The 15,591-nt window shown below is 43.1% G+C and overlaps 1 protein-coding gene across 3 annotated transcripts in view; it reads right to left on the bottom strand.

The window, feature by feature from the left end:
- The window catches only part of INTS9 (integrator complex subunit 9), an 83,366-nt gene that overhangs the window by 62,928 nt on the left and 4,847 nt on the right, over nucleotides 1-15,591 (bottom strand). For all 3 annotated transcript variants that reach the window (XM_039532994.1, XM_039532995.1, XM_039532996.1), the window contains exons 2-4: nucleotides 10,663-10,790; nucleotides 5,841-5,901; nucleotides 2,845-2,907 (exon numbers count right to left, since the gene is read on the bottom strand). In XM_039532994.1, the coding sequence (XP_039388928.1) occupies nucleotides 2,845-2,907; nucleotides 5,841-5,901; nucleotides 10,663-10,790 (252 nt within the window). The remainder of the gene's footprint in view (nucleotides 1-2,844; nucleotides 2,908-5,840; nucleotides 5,902-10,662; nucleotides 10,791-15,591) is intronic.

Raw genomic sequence — 15,591 nt, 5'->3', positions numbered from 1 at the left:
GCCATGGCGGGGGAGAGAAGGAGAAACCCCCCTTCTTCCCAGCCCAGTGGCTGCCATGGCGAGGGAGAGAAGGAGAGGCACCCCCCTCCTTCCCAGCCCAGCTCGGTGGCTGCCATGGCAGGGGAATGACTACTGATATTCAAATATGAGTTGTGTGTTTTTATTTGTAGAACAAAAAAAATTTAATAATAATAAAGTATCAGAGGGGCAGCCGTGTTAGTCTGGATCTGTAAAAGCAGCAAAAAGTCCTGTGGCACCTTATCGACTAACAGACATATTGGAGCATGAGCTTTCGTGGTTGAATACCCACACGAACTACTCTTTGCTATTAAGTTTTTTTTTAAATATAGCATTTTTATCCAAAGCGCTTTACAACATTAGCTAACAGTACAAACAACATTTGGAAAGATCATTAAGTGGTCCACCAAGACTCTCAGCAATTTTCAAGTGGTCCGTGGGGAAAGAAAAAAAAAAAAAGGGTTTGAGAACCACTGCCCTAGGTAATGTGGGAGAACCAGCTGAGTCAGAGCAGGCTGCGCCCAGAAACAAAAGGCTTGATCCTGGAGGGAGGTTCCAATGAATCATAGAATATCAGGGTTGGAAGGGACCTCAGGAGGTATCTAGTCCAACCCCCTGCTCAAAGGAGGACCAATCCCCAACTAAATCATCCCAGCCAGGATTTGTCAAGCCTGACCTTAAAAACCTCTAAGGAAGGAGATTCCACCACCTCCCTAGGTAACCCAATCCAGTGTTTCACCACCCTCCTAGTGAAAAAGTTTTTCCTAATAACCAACCCAAACCTCCTCCACTGCAATGAGCAGGGGTAGGACTCATAGGCGAAGGGCCTGGGGAGCAAAAGATTGCAGGGCGTCCTCTCACAGAAAATCTGAGATGTAGGCTGCAGAAGAAGAGTTGCAAGCAGCACAGAGAATTACCAGAGGTGGAGAACCTCAAACAGGCAAGCAGAGGAACTAAGGAACAGAGTGCATGTTGACTGTCAGGTGGAGAAGGCCACCGTGGTGTACGGATGGAGGAGTGCTGCATTTTAACTTTTCATACTATTCTATTTCTGCGTGGGTGAGATGGCTGTCCGTTTGATCTGTGGGGGAGATAAGCAATTTGATCGGCTCTGGGGAATGTGGAGGAAACAGACACAGGACATGCCTGTACCACGGCCAGACGGTGCCCTAGTAGGGGTTGAGTCCTGTTACAGGTGCACATAATGCAATCATGGTTGGGCAAACCAACAAAGCAAGCGTGCAGTGTTCTGAACAAGTGGCAGAGCAGCCTCACAAAAAGGATATTCCTGTGGTCAGATTTGTCACTGTGGGACAAAATAAAGGCACAGACTTCACTAGGAGAGTGAACGCTTTTATTCCACAGCCAACATAGGGCTGTCGGAAGTTGTAAGCAGAAGTGATACCTAAAACTTGCTGCCTCTGCAGAAGTCCCCTCAAAAGTGAGAGCGTGGAAGGAGAGAGAGCTTCCTCTTGTGATCTAACCACAAGCAAGACTTCTGCTTTACTGGGACCAAGGATGTCATAGCTTGATACATTCAGCGGGCAATATCACCCAAGCATTCTACCAAAGGGGAGAGTTTGCAAGGCAAGAGATATATAGTTCTGTATCACCAGCACTACACCAGTAAGGCTTCATACTTGTTGAGAACCTTGAGAGACAGGGAAGCATCTCAACGGAAGCTGCCTATAAAATCCCTAAAATGGTGTCACTATCGTCTTCCACTTATGACTAAGGAGCATCAGATACACTGGCAACAGCACTTACTCATCAAAGCTACAACTCCCTGTCAGTCACCAGACAGCTGCACAGCCGGGTTTATTCCAGTCCAGCAGTATCATCAGAAAAGACAGCTGACCTACATCTAAAATGAGCAGCTGATCATTTGTGACCCTGACAAGTATGGTCTCAACTCCAAAGGAAGGCTGGAAACTAAGTCTACATAGGACATTGGTGCCAAGGACACCTGGAGTTGAACAGCCACTGCCTTCTGCATCACCATCCATAAGAAGGTTTGTTTGGGTGCTTAAAAAATAAATAAATAAAGGGACAGTAACTGCCAAGCATTCTGGTCCTTGAAGTAGGGGCATGTTCCTGCTTGTCTGAGGTAGCAAGCAGCGTCCCCACACAAAGTTGATGACATGGCTTATCAAAAACTGAACCAACCACCAACTTGCTTTTAGCAATTGACGCGTCAGAAGCTGCAAGGGGTGCACTTCAGGGAATCAGTAGGCCAGGGACATTGATGTAAAAAACCGGAAGATGACCCGAGCAAGCTGAAGTAGTCTGTTTGGAGACCAGGGCTCTCACAGTCAAAAGGCCTGGAAAAGTCAGCCCAGAGCTAATCCTATCTTTATACTTCAAGAACACAGGAAACTTAAATCAAGTGAAGGAACTTCTAATGGAACAAGAGTGAGGCTTAACCAGACTGCAGGCTACCCACAAGAGTTCAGTTAGGCATGTCATGAAAGCTGCTATAGTCAGAGACAAGTAACTTCTCTTTGCTTCAGTCACAGTTATGTATGTCTGAACATGTATTCACTGTCATATACAGGTTTGCCATATCCTATTGCCCTTTTTTATGAGGCTTCAAATGCCAATGTAGCTTCTGTAAGTGTCTTTGTATCCTACCGTCAGATGTTAATTCTCTATTGAGTTAACTTGCACCAATCTCCTAAAATAATGGTCTAGTAGGGCTGTTTCTATCCTTTCTGCAGTGTCACAAATATCAGAGGTGTCTTATTATCTCAGAAGTTAAAAAAAAAAAGTGTCACGAGATACTTGAATGGAATACTATTTCTGCATTAGGGTTCCAATGAAACTCACCTCTGGCAAACAGAATTCAGGTGCAGAGTCTACAAACACATGGCCAGAACATTCCTTTAGTTCCTATAAGGAAAAGGACATTAATAGGCAAGAAGAGATGACATAAAAGCAGCTTTTAAAACTCAAAGCTATACAAATTAAGACTTCCCTCCAACATGGTGGATTTTACCTCTTCAGATCCATTGCTGGCTTTTCATTACAACAGCTAACTTCCAACTTTTTATTACTTTAATCCAGGGGTCGGCAACCTCTGGCAGGCGGCTCGCCAGGGTAAGCACCCTGGCGGGCCGGGCCAGTTTGTTTACCTGCCGCGTCGGCTGGTTTGACCGATCACGGCTCCCACTGGCCGCGGTTTGCCGTCCCAGGCCAATCGGGGGGCGACGGGAAGCGGCACGGGCGAGGGATGTGCTGGCCGCGGCTTCCCGCCACCCCCATTGGCCTGGGACAGCGAACTGCGGCCAGTGGGAGCTGTGATCGGCCAAACCTGCCGACGCAGCAGGTAAACAAACTGGCCCGGCCCGCAAGGGTGCTTACCCTGGCAAGCCGCGTGCCAGAGGTGGCCAACCCCTGCTTTAATCGTTTATTTTCAGTTCTAACCACTCTTTTCTGGAAAGGGGGTTTTGCTAGGGTTGCTTTCAATGGGAGATGAGGCTGTTCAGTACTTCAGGGGATTGGAACGTTGGTTTGAATGAGGCACCGTAACAAACACTGAAGGAGCTCCAGCCTGCAAGGGGTTCATTGCTAATCACATGGCTGGCGTTATGAAAGGAGAGGTAAAGGTAGTGCAAAGGCAGCTATCATAGCAGGGGGTCCTCTTCCTTTTCAGCTGGCTGAAGCTGGAAATGCCTTGGGTGGGTATTTCCTAGCAGTACAAGTAGGTTTACTCTGGTTCTGAGTTTTGTCATTTGGAAATAAAGCAAGCCCCAAAGAACAGGATGTGAAGCGACTTCTTGTTGGGATTTGTTTTTCCTTGCATGGCTGGAAAGGCTGCTTACCAGCTTACAGGCTCATTAAAACATTTTACAGATTTGGACCCCAGTCCGGCATGAATGGCATCAGGATCTGGCCTTTAGCTCATATGTTTGAAGCATTTTATCCAACATCTTTTCTTGATCTAGGCTTTGTGTTGCATTTCCTGTTAGATTTCATCCCCTTTGATCTCTATTGCTCTATTTTTCCTGGTCTCCCTGCCAGTCCAAGACAGCAACATCTGAAAGTTTAGCCAAATGAAAAAAATCACAAGCTTCAAGGTAAACAAGTGTGACCTCAAACTTGATCCTAGTAATATCTTGCAAGTCATCCACAGACCACCTCCTCTTAAAACACCTCTGTTTATTGTCCCAGAACGAACGGTTTCAGCCAGCTTTGGAATGAGATTCAGTCTTCAGTTCTAATTCTTAATAGTTATGGTGCACTTGAAAACTAATAAAAAATGAGCAATTACGTCTATTGACAGAAGTCTCCTAACCTCATCTTGAGGGAATTAAGAATGATTAAAACTAGATCAGGGTGAATTTCAATGTCTCTCCTGGATTTAAATAGGTTTTATAACTGCATCCAGAATAATGCTACAAGAGGGTATATGTCCACCTTACATGACAAAATACCCTCCTTTGACCCTCACTCCCTTCTTTTCCAGCATCAGTAAGAGTATTTGTCATTCAAAGCAGTTACAGTGGTCAAAGCAAGAGTAGGAGATGCTGCCTTTGAATTAATAAAATGTGACCTCGCTCTGACACTGCATTGGTTTGAAGAACCAATGGTTAGTTGGTTTGAAGAATCTTTTGAACAAATACAATGCCAATGGAACTACAGCAAATCATACACTGAACAAGACACTGATGTGATATCAGGTCTGCAGGTTCTTTGGACAGGATACAGTATCTATGGTAAAGAAGAGATGCGTGAGGAGTTGGTTGTGACAGACATTCAGATGGGCATTTGTTCTGGAAGGCGGTGTGGTCCAGGACACAATGCTAGGAATTAGGACAAATGGGTCTACTCCCAGTTCTCCCAACTCATTGTGCACAAGTTACTTAGGCTCTTTCTTACAGCGGTACTGAGCATCCACAGCTCCCATTGATTTCAAACAGAAGAAAATCAGACCCTTAATCTGTGAGTTTCATTTCCCCATCAATCTTTTCCCACCTCTACAATTCTACGTGCCTATTATTAAGGTTCTGATTTAAGGTATGCATGAAGTCAGAAAAAGGAACAACTAATAGTGTTGCCCATGTGTATTTAACCTGCATCTGCCTACTTTACAAACATTAAACGAGTTTATGCCTGTTTCAGCTGTGAGAGAGTAAGCTGGATTCTGCTGTGCCTCAGATCAACAGATCTGAATTCCAATTGTGAAATTTTTGTACTGGGTAAGGATGCAAGAGGCAAAAAGATCACATTCCTCAAGTGGAGTCAGGGTAAATTGGGTAAATTCCAGGCCTTGGAATTAGAGGAGTCCAGGAGTGAAATCCTGCCCCACTTAGTTTAATGGCAAACTCCCATTGACTTCAACATAGCCAAGATTTCACCCCTTGATTCTAGTCTCTACCCTGCCACAGACTTCTGATGTGACCATGGGCAAATCATTTAGCTTCTCTAGTGCCCCATCTAAAAACAGGGATAATAATACTCATCTACATCACAAGTGGGTTACAAGGATTAATTCATTAGTGTTAGTAAAGAGCTTTGACATTCTCTGATAGAAGGCACAACAGAATGACAAGGTCTAAAATATGAAACCCCATGAAATAAGACAAAATTAAACAGTTACACACACTACTTCTGCACTTTAAAATTACCCTTAAAAACTGTTACCTCTAAAGACTGAAAACCACAGAACCACTGTTCGGATATTGCAACAAAACATTTTCCTAATGACATTCATATAAATATATGCAAGGAAGCAGCACAGAAATATTGTTACAGTAGTACAGCTCCAGCCACATCAGGTGACTTCTCGTATGACAAGGAAATTCAAAAGCTCCGTAAATTACCTTGTCTAGGAAAGTGTTTCCATCTTTTAAAACCCAGCCGGGGAGTTTGGACAGCCTGGGACTGCAGGGAAAAAACATAATTTGCAAAGTATTAAGTCATCATTAATAATGGTATAATTCACTTCATTTTTTGGTTAAGCACTGACCTTATACTTGGTGCTGTACAGGAAATAGACAAACCCTGACTCAAGGAACTAACAAGTTCAATAAAATTAGGGTGACCAGATAGCAAGTGTGAAAAATTGGGATGGGGGTGTGGGGTAATAGGTGCCTATATAAGAAAAAGCCCTAAATATCAGGACTGCCCCTATAAAATCGGGACATCTGGTCACCCAAAATAAAATAGATAAATAAAATGAAATCATGTAAGTATTCAGAGGAATTACTTTAAAAAATATCATAATTATGGCACACATTTGAGGCTGAGAGGAGGGAGGGGAGCGTGCCAAAGGATCTTTATATCCACAAAGAAATTAAACCTTGTTTTAGGTCTCGCCCAAAGAGCCACACAAAATATAAATGTATAGCGACATATTTCCGTGTGTCGGAAGCAAGAAGGTGCGAGTCAACCTTGATGGTATTTGAACCCATGTTTCAGATTGGAAGCTCGGATACTACTAAGCTACACTTGTGGGTGTGATTTTATTTTTAAGACTGAAACAATCCTTGAGGATGACATCCCAACAAAGTGTTTACAGGCCGCATGAGAGCATCACTTGTTATGCTACTATAGTTAAGAGAGTATCAAAACCTCCAGTGTAAGATCTTCTGAGGGCCTGTAACTGAGCTGCAAACTTTTGTCTGCCCAGATTTAAGGTTTTCTCACAAACCCAGAAACAGGGGGAAGGTTATTCAGCTCTTCTGTGACTGGGCATTGCAACAACAGTGTACTGGAGCTGTGTTAACTTCAGATTCTGGGAGCGATCCTGAAAGGCTAGCAGCTCCTGCAAATTCCATTGACTGCAGAGAGATTCACAGGGGCTCAGTACCTCAGAAGAGGAAGTGATTCAATGGCTCAGAGGGAGGAAGGATTTCCAAGCTTACAGAGCTGCCATATGAGGAGAGATTAATAAGACTGGGACTTTTCAGCTTGGAAAAGAGACGGCTAAAGGGGGGTATGATAAAGGTCTATAAAATCATGACTGGTGTGGAGAAAGTAAATAAGTGTTATTTACTCCTTCTCATAACACAAGAACTAGGGGTCACCAAATGAAATTAGTAGGCAGCAGGTTTAACACAAACAAAAGGAAGTATTTCTTCACACAGTGCACAGTCAACCTGTGGAATTCTTTGCCAGAGGATGTTGTGAAGGCCAAGACTATAACAGGGCTCAAAAAAGAACTAGATTAATTTATGGAGGATAGGTCCATCAATGGCTATTAGCCAGGATGGGCAGGGATGGTGTCCCTAGCCTCTGTTTGCCAGAAGCTGGGAATGGGTGACAGGGGATGGGTCACTTGATAATTACCTGTTCTGTTCATTCCCTCTGGGGCACCTGGCATTGGCCACTGTCGGAAGACAGGCTACTGGGCTAGATGGACATTGGTCTGTCCCAGTACGGCCATTCTTATGTACAGCAGCACAAGCAAAAGTGCAATTGACCCCAGCACACACTATGGAATATCACAAGGAGCGGGACACAGAGGAGATTAAGACTAAGACTGGGGATAAAATAAGATTAGAGCTGTGGCATGAAAGGGTGATGCCAGGTGAAGTCAATCCCATTTTGAAAACTGGGAGGGCAAAGTTGAATTAGTTTGGAAACGTACAAGCAGCCAGTAAGTGCTCTGAGGTGAAATGAGCCCATTTCCTGGAATAACATAGCAATCTAGAGACACAGGAATTCAAAGAAGCTCACTTTGAGAAAGTGAGATTGGGTTAAAAAAAAAAACTAAGGGAAAGGCAGGAATGAAGCAAGAACAAGTGTATGTGATATGCTAGAAGTGAAAAAGTTTAAACAAGGGAGAGATGAGACAGAGCGTCTGCAGTCAAAGAGGATAACAAGACATTTGGCTTTGGTAGCAAAATTAAAAGCTAGGTCTTGGGTTTGAGTGGTGGTAGATTTAGAGACATGGGGCAAAGAGGACTCTTTCCTAGAAGCACAATTCCCTCCTACATCATTCTTGACATTGTGATGGAGTGATTGATTAATCAAAACTAGTTAGAACTGTCACATAAATAACGTGAGCAAGCTTATCTCTCTGCTAGAAAGGAAAGGTTAAGTGCCTTCTGTGTGTTCACTTTTATCTCTTTCTATTTGACTTTGTTGTAAGAGAGAGAACTTCACCTGATACACCTGTTTCCAGTGCCTTTCGTGCCATCTATAATGTTCTTTAGCCAACTCATCAAACGCATGCTATATGCATGAATGGTGATGTATCAGGCTGCTGAGAGCAGGGAAGGCCTTTGCAGGACTAGATGGAGTCTAAACAGCTTTGTGGTAGAACAGAAAAGTGTGAAGAATGTTCTTCACACTTTTCATCGGGCGAAACAAGACAGGGCTTCTCTCACTGGAAGTCTAAAGCAAAGGTATTAGGCGAGCCTCATTTTAGCAGAGTCCAAGGAAAAGAGGAAAGATGGCCCAGTGGTTAGGGCACAAACCTAGAACTTGGGAAACCTGGGTTCAAATTCACTTCTATTTTTAGCAAGCTAGCTAGAGTACAGCTAACAAGGGTACATCTACATGAGCTGCCATTTGCTCCCCCCGGCTACAACATAGCTGTACCCTTCATGCCTCAGTTCCCTATCCCCATTTTACAGATAATAGCCCTGACCTACCTCACAGGGATGTTGTGATGATAAATATATTAAAAACTGGGAGGTGCTCAGATACTTTGGTAACTGGAACCCTATAAATACCATAGGTAGAACAGGACTCCTCAGACCCAGCCCTCTCAAGATCCTGACTTTCACTGCCACAACTCATCCCTTCACAGAGTGCTGAGGAAATTAGTTATCTCCCCAAAGCTGGCCGAGCCCTTCAAATGCACATGCTCGGTACATTTCTTGCTGCAAGGGCTTTTCAAATACCTTACAGACAAGACTGTCTCTGAATCTGATTAGTTGGTTCTGTTGGGTCAGGCGAGGGTCAAATCTGACATCTTTCTTTATTGAAATTGAGTCAGTTTTGTTCAGCAGTTCTGGAGATTCTTGGGGAATTTGGGACTATGACCTGCAATGTAGTCACTCACAACAGGTTAAATCAGACGAGGAGGCACCGGATCTGCTATTGGTGGAGGTAGTCACCATCGCCTCAAGGAGCACTGATGCCAGCATGCCTATAGCAACAGTTAGGCCTTTGCTGAAGAAGTTCCTTCTTGGCACAGATAATGTCAACTACTGCTCTAAGTTTCCCGTTTTGGGGAAGTTTTTGGAAAGCAGGTGTGGACCTGGAGTCCTCAGACTTCATGGATCCTTTAAAAAAAAAAATCTAGTTGTGGCCCTCTGCAGGTATGTAGATAGCGCTCATCTCATTTTGGTGCTGGACAAAGCTCAGGTATCCATGTGGATTCTTTTAGATCATATCAATTGCCTTCAATAAAGCAGAGGTTGAGCTGCAGGCAGGGCCCCCCAGACCCCCGCGCGGTGGCGCATTTTTGGGCGGCAGGCGGCAGGCGGCGGCGGGCGGGTCCGCAGCCCAGTCATGCGGCGCCGGGCGGGAGCGGCGGGAGACGGACCGACGCAGCCGGCGAGCGGGCGGCGCTGCGCGCGCGCGCGTCTCGGTGCTCGTGACCAGACCAGCGCCCGACGCGCGCGGCGGGGCGAGCGCGCCGCCCTGCTTGGGGCGGCGGAATTCGTAGAGCCGCCCCTGGCTGCAGGCCCTGGTAGAACGATGCTTCTGTGGTTCTGTTTTTTCCCCTCTAAGGCAGCATGTTGGGCAATTGCTCTACTCCATTTAATCAATAAGATTGCTCTCACACCCCCATGATAACCTCCAGTCCAGCCCCTGGACACCTGAGGATATTAGAACAGAGTCAAAACTACAGCATCCACCTGCCATGGTGACGAAGGTTGTGGGCCAAGGCATTCGAAGGGGCCTATATAATTTTAATTAAAACTCTTATTAGCCTCTAGTCACCATAGAGTTAAACATACCCCTTTCCTCCCCACCTACCATTCTGGCAACTTGTTCAACCTTACGTAAGAAGTAAGCCACCATAACAAAGGGCTTCATTTCATTTATACCACGAGGAAGCATGGTCTAGTCATGGGGTAGAGCACAGAAGTGGGAGTTTGGGGATCTAAATTATGTTTTTGTCTCTACTAAACACTCACTGTGGGATCCTGGACAAGTCACATTACCTCATTGTTAATCCATTTCTATCCCCACCTGTTAAAAAATTATGATAATAATGCTTATGCTTTCAAATCTACAGGTGAAAAGTGCTAAGTGTTATTTTTATTTGCATTAGTTCAGACTCTGAAGAAGAGCTGGAGGAGAAGGTGGTTAAACAGCATTTGCTGGGATTCCATGCACTCCAGATCAGTTACCCATTTATCTCATCTTGCATGAAGAAGCCAGAAAGATGACAGATATGCGACCTCACTTGCACTAAGCAGTTGCAGCAATACTTTACTGAAGCTTAGAATAAATTATCTGGAAAAACCAATCAATAAATTGATAAAATGTCTTCTGTCTACCGAGCCAAAGGACATTATTTTGATAAAGGGAACGCTTAAGTGAGCAGGTCTATATATGATATCAGACGATAATGCTTATTTGTACCCTTTCTCGCTCCAGGTGCCATTTTAAGAAAAGTACTCCTAGTTCAGCCTAGGAAGAGCTGGGCTAGAGAGCTTTCAGGCTGCAGACCGACCATACCTCTGAACCAGTGGCAGCGGGAGGAAATTGAGGGTAGATGTCATATCCAGTCCGCAGTCTAACATGATAGTGGTGGATTTGAACTTGAGCACATTGCATGGCAAGGTTGGATGCCCCGACAAGCAGTACTGAAAGAAGAAAACTAGAATTAGTAAAGAATCAACTATAACAAAGGACAAGCTGAAAAGGGATTCTTAAGGGGCCACATGAGGCTTCTTGGCAAACAACCCTGCAAGGGAAAAGTTGTATAAATGTAGCCTGCATAAGCAGCAGCTCTGAGTGTGCCGCCTGCTTCTGAACAAAGACACCAGAGAAGGACAGCACAAGTTACATTTATATAACCTCCTCTATCATGAAGAATCCTAAATGCTTTGCAAACTTAACAAGCCAAGACATAAATTACATATCAGCGAGGTCACTTCAGTCTCAGCTGAGAAGCAGGCACCTCTGGTATGGAAAGTGGCAAATATTTGAAAATGCACAACAACACTGTGGAACAGTATAAGCCACAAAGTGAGGAATATGGCATATGATTGAAACCGGAGGGGTAATATAATTGCTCAAACTAGAATGCACCCAGGACATGAGGGCATCTGCTTTCCTACTTGGGATCTGTAATGACCTCAAGTGGTCAAGATTTTGTTTTTACAACTCAAAGACATCCCTTCTGGTAGCATAGCCTCTCGTGTGGCACTATTTAAATACTAAGTATGACAATAATCACTTTATATATTCAAAGCTCTTCACAGAAATTTAAAAAACTAAATTGATTAAAAACTGATTTTAAAAGCTAAGTTTATTTTGTAATCATTTATTTAACTCTCTTTAGGGAATAAGGTAGATTAGTCAATTTTACTTTCTAGCTCCGATCCCACACATTAGCACAGGCCTACAATGTTTGGGTTAAAACTCCTGAGGAGAATGTTTACATCCACCCCTAAAGAAGCTGTTTTTAATTAAATCTGAAAAATCATGAAGACATTTTCCTTATTAGATTTGTAATTGCTTAAGTTTTAATTTTAAATTGAAAAACCTAAGTTATTCAACAGCATCCCTTTAAATTCTGCCTTCTGTCAGTACCGCTTTAAAAGACATCCTTGCAGTTTTGGGGCCTATAGTATATGAATAATGTCACTAAGTCAATAGAGCTACTCCTGGGTGTAAAATTAAGCACTCGCGTAAGTCTTTATATTACTGAAATCGTATGTAACTGCTGCCACAGGTCCAGCAAGTGGGAGGAGATGTGGGAAAAGACAATTTTCTGTAGACCCTAATTAAACAAAGGTACTAAAAATTCAGCAATTAAGTATTTTAAATGGGTACACTACAACCTTCAGTGTTCAAAACTCCCTTGTTATTAGAACAGGGTTATGGCCCTGAAGTGCTCAACACAGGGTGGATAAAAATCAATGATTTTTTTTTAAAATAAACAAAAAAAAATGAATTTTTTGGATTTAAATAGGATTTTTTTTTTATAAAATTCTTTTGAGGAAAAAACCTATCTAAAGATAGTTGTAACTAAGATATAATGTATTTCATCATAGAATAGGGATTATAAATTCTAATTCTATAGTATGAGACAATATATTCATGTAATGTTAAAGAAAAGTTTTGTAAATGAGTTCCAACAGTTCATGAATTAGGGACCCAATCTTATGGGATTCCACAGGCTTCTGTATCGATTATTTATAGGTTAATCCAGGGCCGGCTCCAGGGGTTTTGCCGCCCCAAGCAACCAAAAAAAAAAAAAAAAAAGCCACGATCACAATCTGCGGCAATTCAGCAGGAGGTCCTTGGCTCCGAGCGGGAGCAAGGGACCCTCCGTCGAATTGCCACCAAATACCTGGACGTGCTGCCCCTTTCCGGAGTGGCCACCCCAAGCATCTGCTTGCTAAACTGGTGCCTGGAGCCGGCCCTGGGTTAATCTTTCTATCTACCCAGTGGGACTCAGTGTTCAGTCTAGAAGATGCCATCAGAGTTGCTTAGTTTTGCAGTTCTCAAACTGTGGATTTGTGAATCCAGAGGTAACATTCTTGTTAAGAGCAAAAATGTTTTTAAATAAATAAATTATATATAGAGGTGAGAATTAACAGACCTCAACTCTATTGTCCCTCTGCAAATTCATGTACACAGAGTTAATCCCTTACCTCTCTCTCTAAAAGTGCAAAGTTTCAAAAAGTTCAATGAATAGAAGATTGTTGGGGGCGGAATAGATCTGGAAAAGGAGAAGAAGTCTGGAGATAAATGTGAGAAGTGATGGACATATGCTTGTTTTGTTAAAATACTATATGTTTGCTGTTGAAGAAAAAATCCAGAATACTTAACGTTGTTGTTTTAGTTAAATAAAACAATTTAAACGTCTGTGTGGTGATCAGGTATCAGAGGGGTAGCTGTGTTAGTTTGGATCTGTAAAAGCAGCAAAGAGTCCTGTGGCACCTTATAGACTAACAGATGTATTGGAGCATGAGCTTTCGTGAGTGAATACCCACTTCATCGGATGCATGTAGTGGAAATTTCCAGAGGCAGGTATAAATATGCAAGCAAGAATCAGGCTAGAGATAACGAGGTTAGTTCAATCAGGGAGGATGAAGCCCTCTTCTAGCAGTTGAGGTGTGAACACCAAGGGAGGAGAAACAGCTTTTGTAGTTGTCTGGTGATGTTCTCCTCCTAATACAGCACGGCAAGAAAATCCTCCAAATATTAATGATTAATCTGTTGAACTGGAGATAGTTCACCTCCCAATGACTTCATAAATATCTGCTTAAATTACCTTTGGTAAATGAAATAACCAATCATTCATTTTCTGATATAGCTGTAAAACTAATCTGAAAAGTTTTCAAAGTAAATCATTGTTTTAAAAAGTATAGCGTGTACCTTCTAAAATGAAACCTACATCTATCTCTGAGTTGTGAAGAATATGTATTAAGGTTATAACAACCAACAAGAATGCACTTTTATGTAGAAAACCCATGACAAAATTGAGTCTTCCTGACTAGTGATTTAAATCAAATCCACCCTTGTCATAAACAGTTAGTTAAGGGTTAAGGTTTTTTTTCTACCTGTAAAGGGTTAACAAGCAGTACCTGTGGACACCTGACCAGAGGACCAATCAGGGACAAAATATTTTCAAATCCCTATGGAGGGAAGTTTTTTTTCTGTTCTTTGTTTTTAGAAAGTCTCTCTTGGGAGTTAAAAGAGTCCAGACATCTTAATCAAGTCCTCCCAGGTTTCTGCAATACATTCTTCTATTCAAGCTAGTAAGTATTAGCAAGGAACTAGTATTCTTATACTTTTATTTCTGTATTTGCAATTCATTGTTTTGCTATAGAATTTCTTTAATTCTGTACTGTTATTGCTTTTACTGAGAAAGAAAGGAGGGGGGATTCTCTCCAAAGATTGATAAGTTTAGACCCTGTGTATTGTTCCATCTTGGTATTACAGAGACAAGTTACTTTCTTTTTATTCTTTAATAAATCTTTTCTGTTAAGGACTTGGTTGATCTTTCCTTGGGTGAATTCTCAGGGAAAGGGGAGGAGGGAGGCATCCCTCTGTAGTTGGATCCCGGTATCTCTCCTAGGAAAAGGGAGGGGGGAGAGAAAAAGGGGGGAATGGTTTATTTCTCTTAGGTGTAAGAACTCCATGGATTTGGGGCTCTTGGGATCCCCAAGGATTTTGGGGAAGGACTGTGTCCCAATACACGTACATTATTGGGTGGTGGCAGCTTTTACCAGATCTAAACTAGGATTTAAGTTTAGAAGGATCCATGCAGGTCCCCATCTTGTGAACCCAACAGCTCCAAGTGGGGGTGAGACCTATGACAACCCTGGATCAACACCAAGACAAAACTTGGTTTTTGGAACGTATGGACAATATACAAAGCAGGGAAGCTAGCTCAGGTCACAGCAGAGATGAGACGCTACAGCTTACACATCCTGGGTGTCAGCGAGAGCAGATGGACAGGATCAGGAAGATTAACAACAGTCTCGGGAGAAACTTTGCTGTTTTCTGGATGGGATGATGGACCATGAGGGTGTTGCCAGCCTTATGAAGAAGGGAGTGGAGCATTCCCTGCTTGAATGGAAATCCATCAGCAGCAGATTTATGAGAGCCAGACTGAAAGGGAAACATTCTAATATCACCCTGATTCAGTGTTATGCTCCGACAAATGACAGTGATGAAGAAGTAAAGGACAACCTTACACTGCAGGCAGAGTTAGAGAGAGTACCACGCCATGACCTAACTATCGTCATGGGAGACCTGAATGACAAGGTCGGTAAGGACAACACAAACAACGACAGAGCAATGGGAAGACATGGGTGTGGCACTATGAATGAAAACGGAGAAAGGCTTGTTGACGTCCGTAATATCAATGACCTTCTCATCCGCAGAACCCTATTTGAACATCGTGAAATTCACAAGCTAACATGGTGTTCTCCAAATGGCAGAGATAAGAACCAGATCGACCATATCATGATCAATGGCAAATGGCGACGCTCACTGACAGATGTGAACGTGAGAAGGGGTTGACAGGTTGGCAGTGACCACCACCTTGTGACAGCCTCCATCAAGCTAAAACTGAGAAGTGTCGGTCTGCCAAACAAGGGATATAGACGTTATGATATTGACAAGCTAACGTCCCTTGAAATACAGAAAGCCTTCGTTTTGCGGTTAAAGAACAGGTTTCAAGCACTTGCAGACCTTGATGAAGAGGAGGGGAACACAGATGAGGAGATCAACAAGAAGTGGGACAAAGTAACAGCAATTTATAAACAGAGCAGTGAAGCCTGTCTAGGCTACAGGCAGAAGAGAAGGAAGAAGTGAATTACACCCAGCACATGGAACGCCATAGAAACCAGACGAGCCCTGAAGAAAAAAGTTTTAGACACAAAATCGCAGAAGCTAAAGGACAAATACCACAAGCAGTATAGC

The sequence above is a fragment of the Mauremys reevesii genome, linkage group 3 (genome assembly GCF_016161935.1).
Source record: "Mauremys reevesii isolate NIE-2019 linkage group 3, ASM1616193v1, whole genome shotgun sequence".
Taxonomy (NCBI): domain Eukaryota; kingdom Metazoa; phylum Chordata; order Testudines; family Geoemydidae; genus Mauremys; species Mauremys reevesii.
This window is presented reverse-complemented; position numbering and strand designations above follow the sequence as displayed.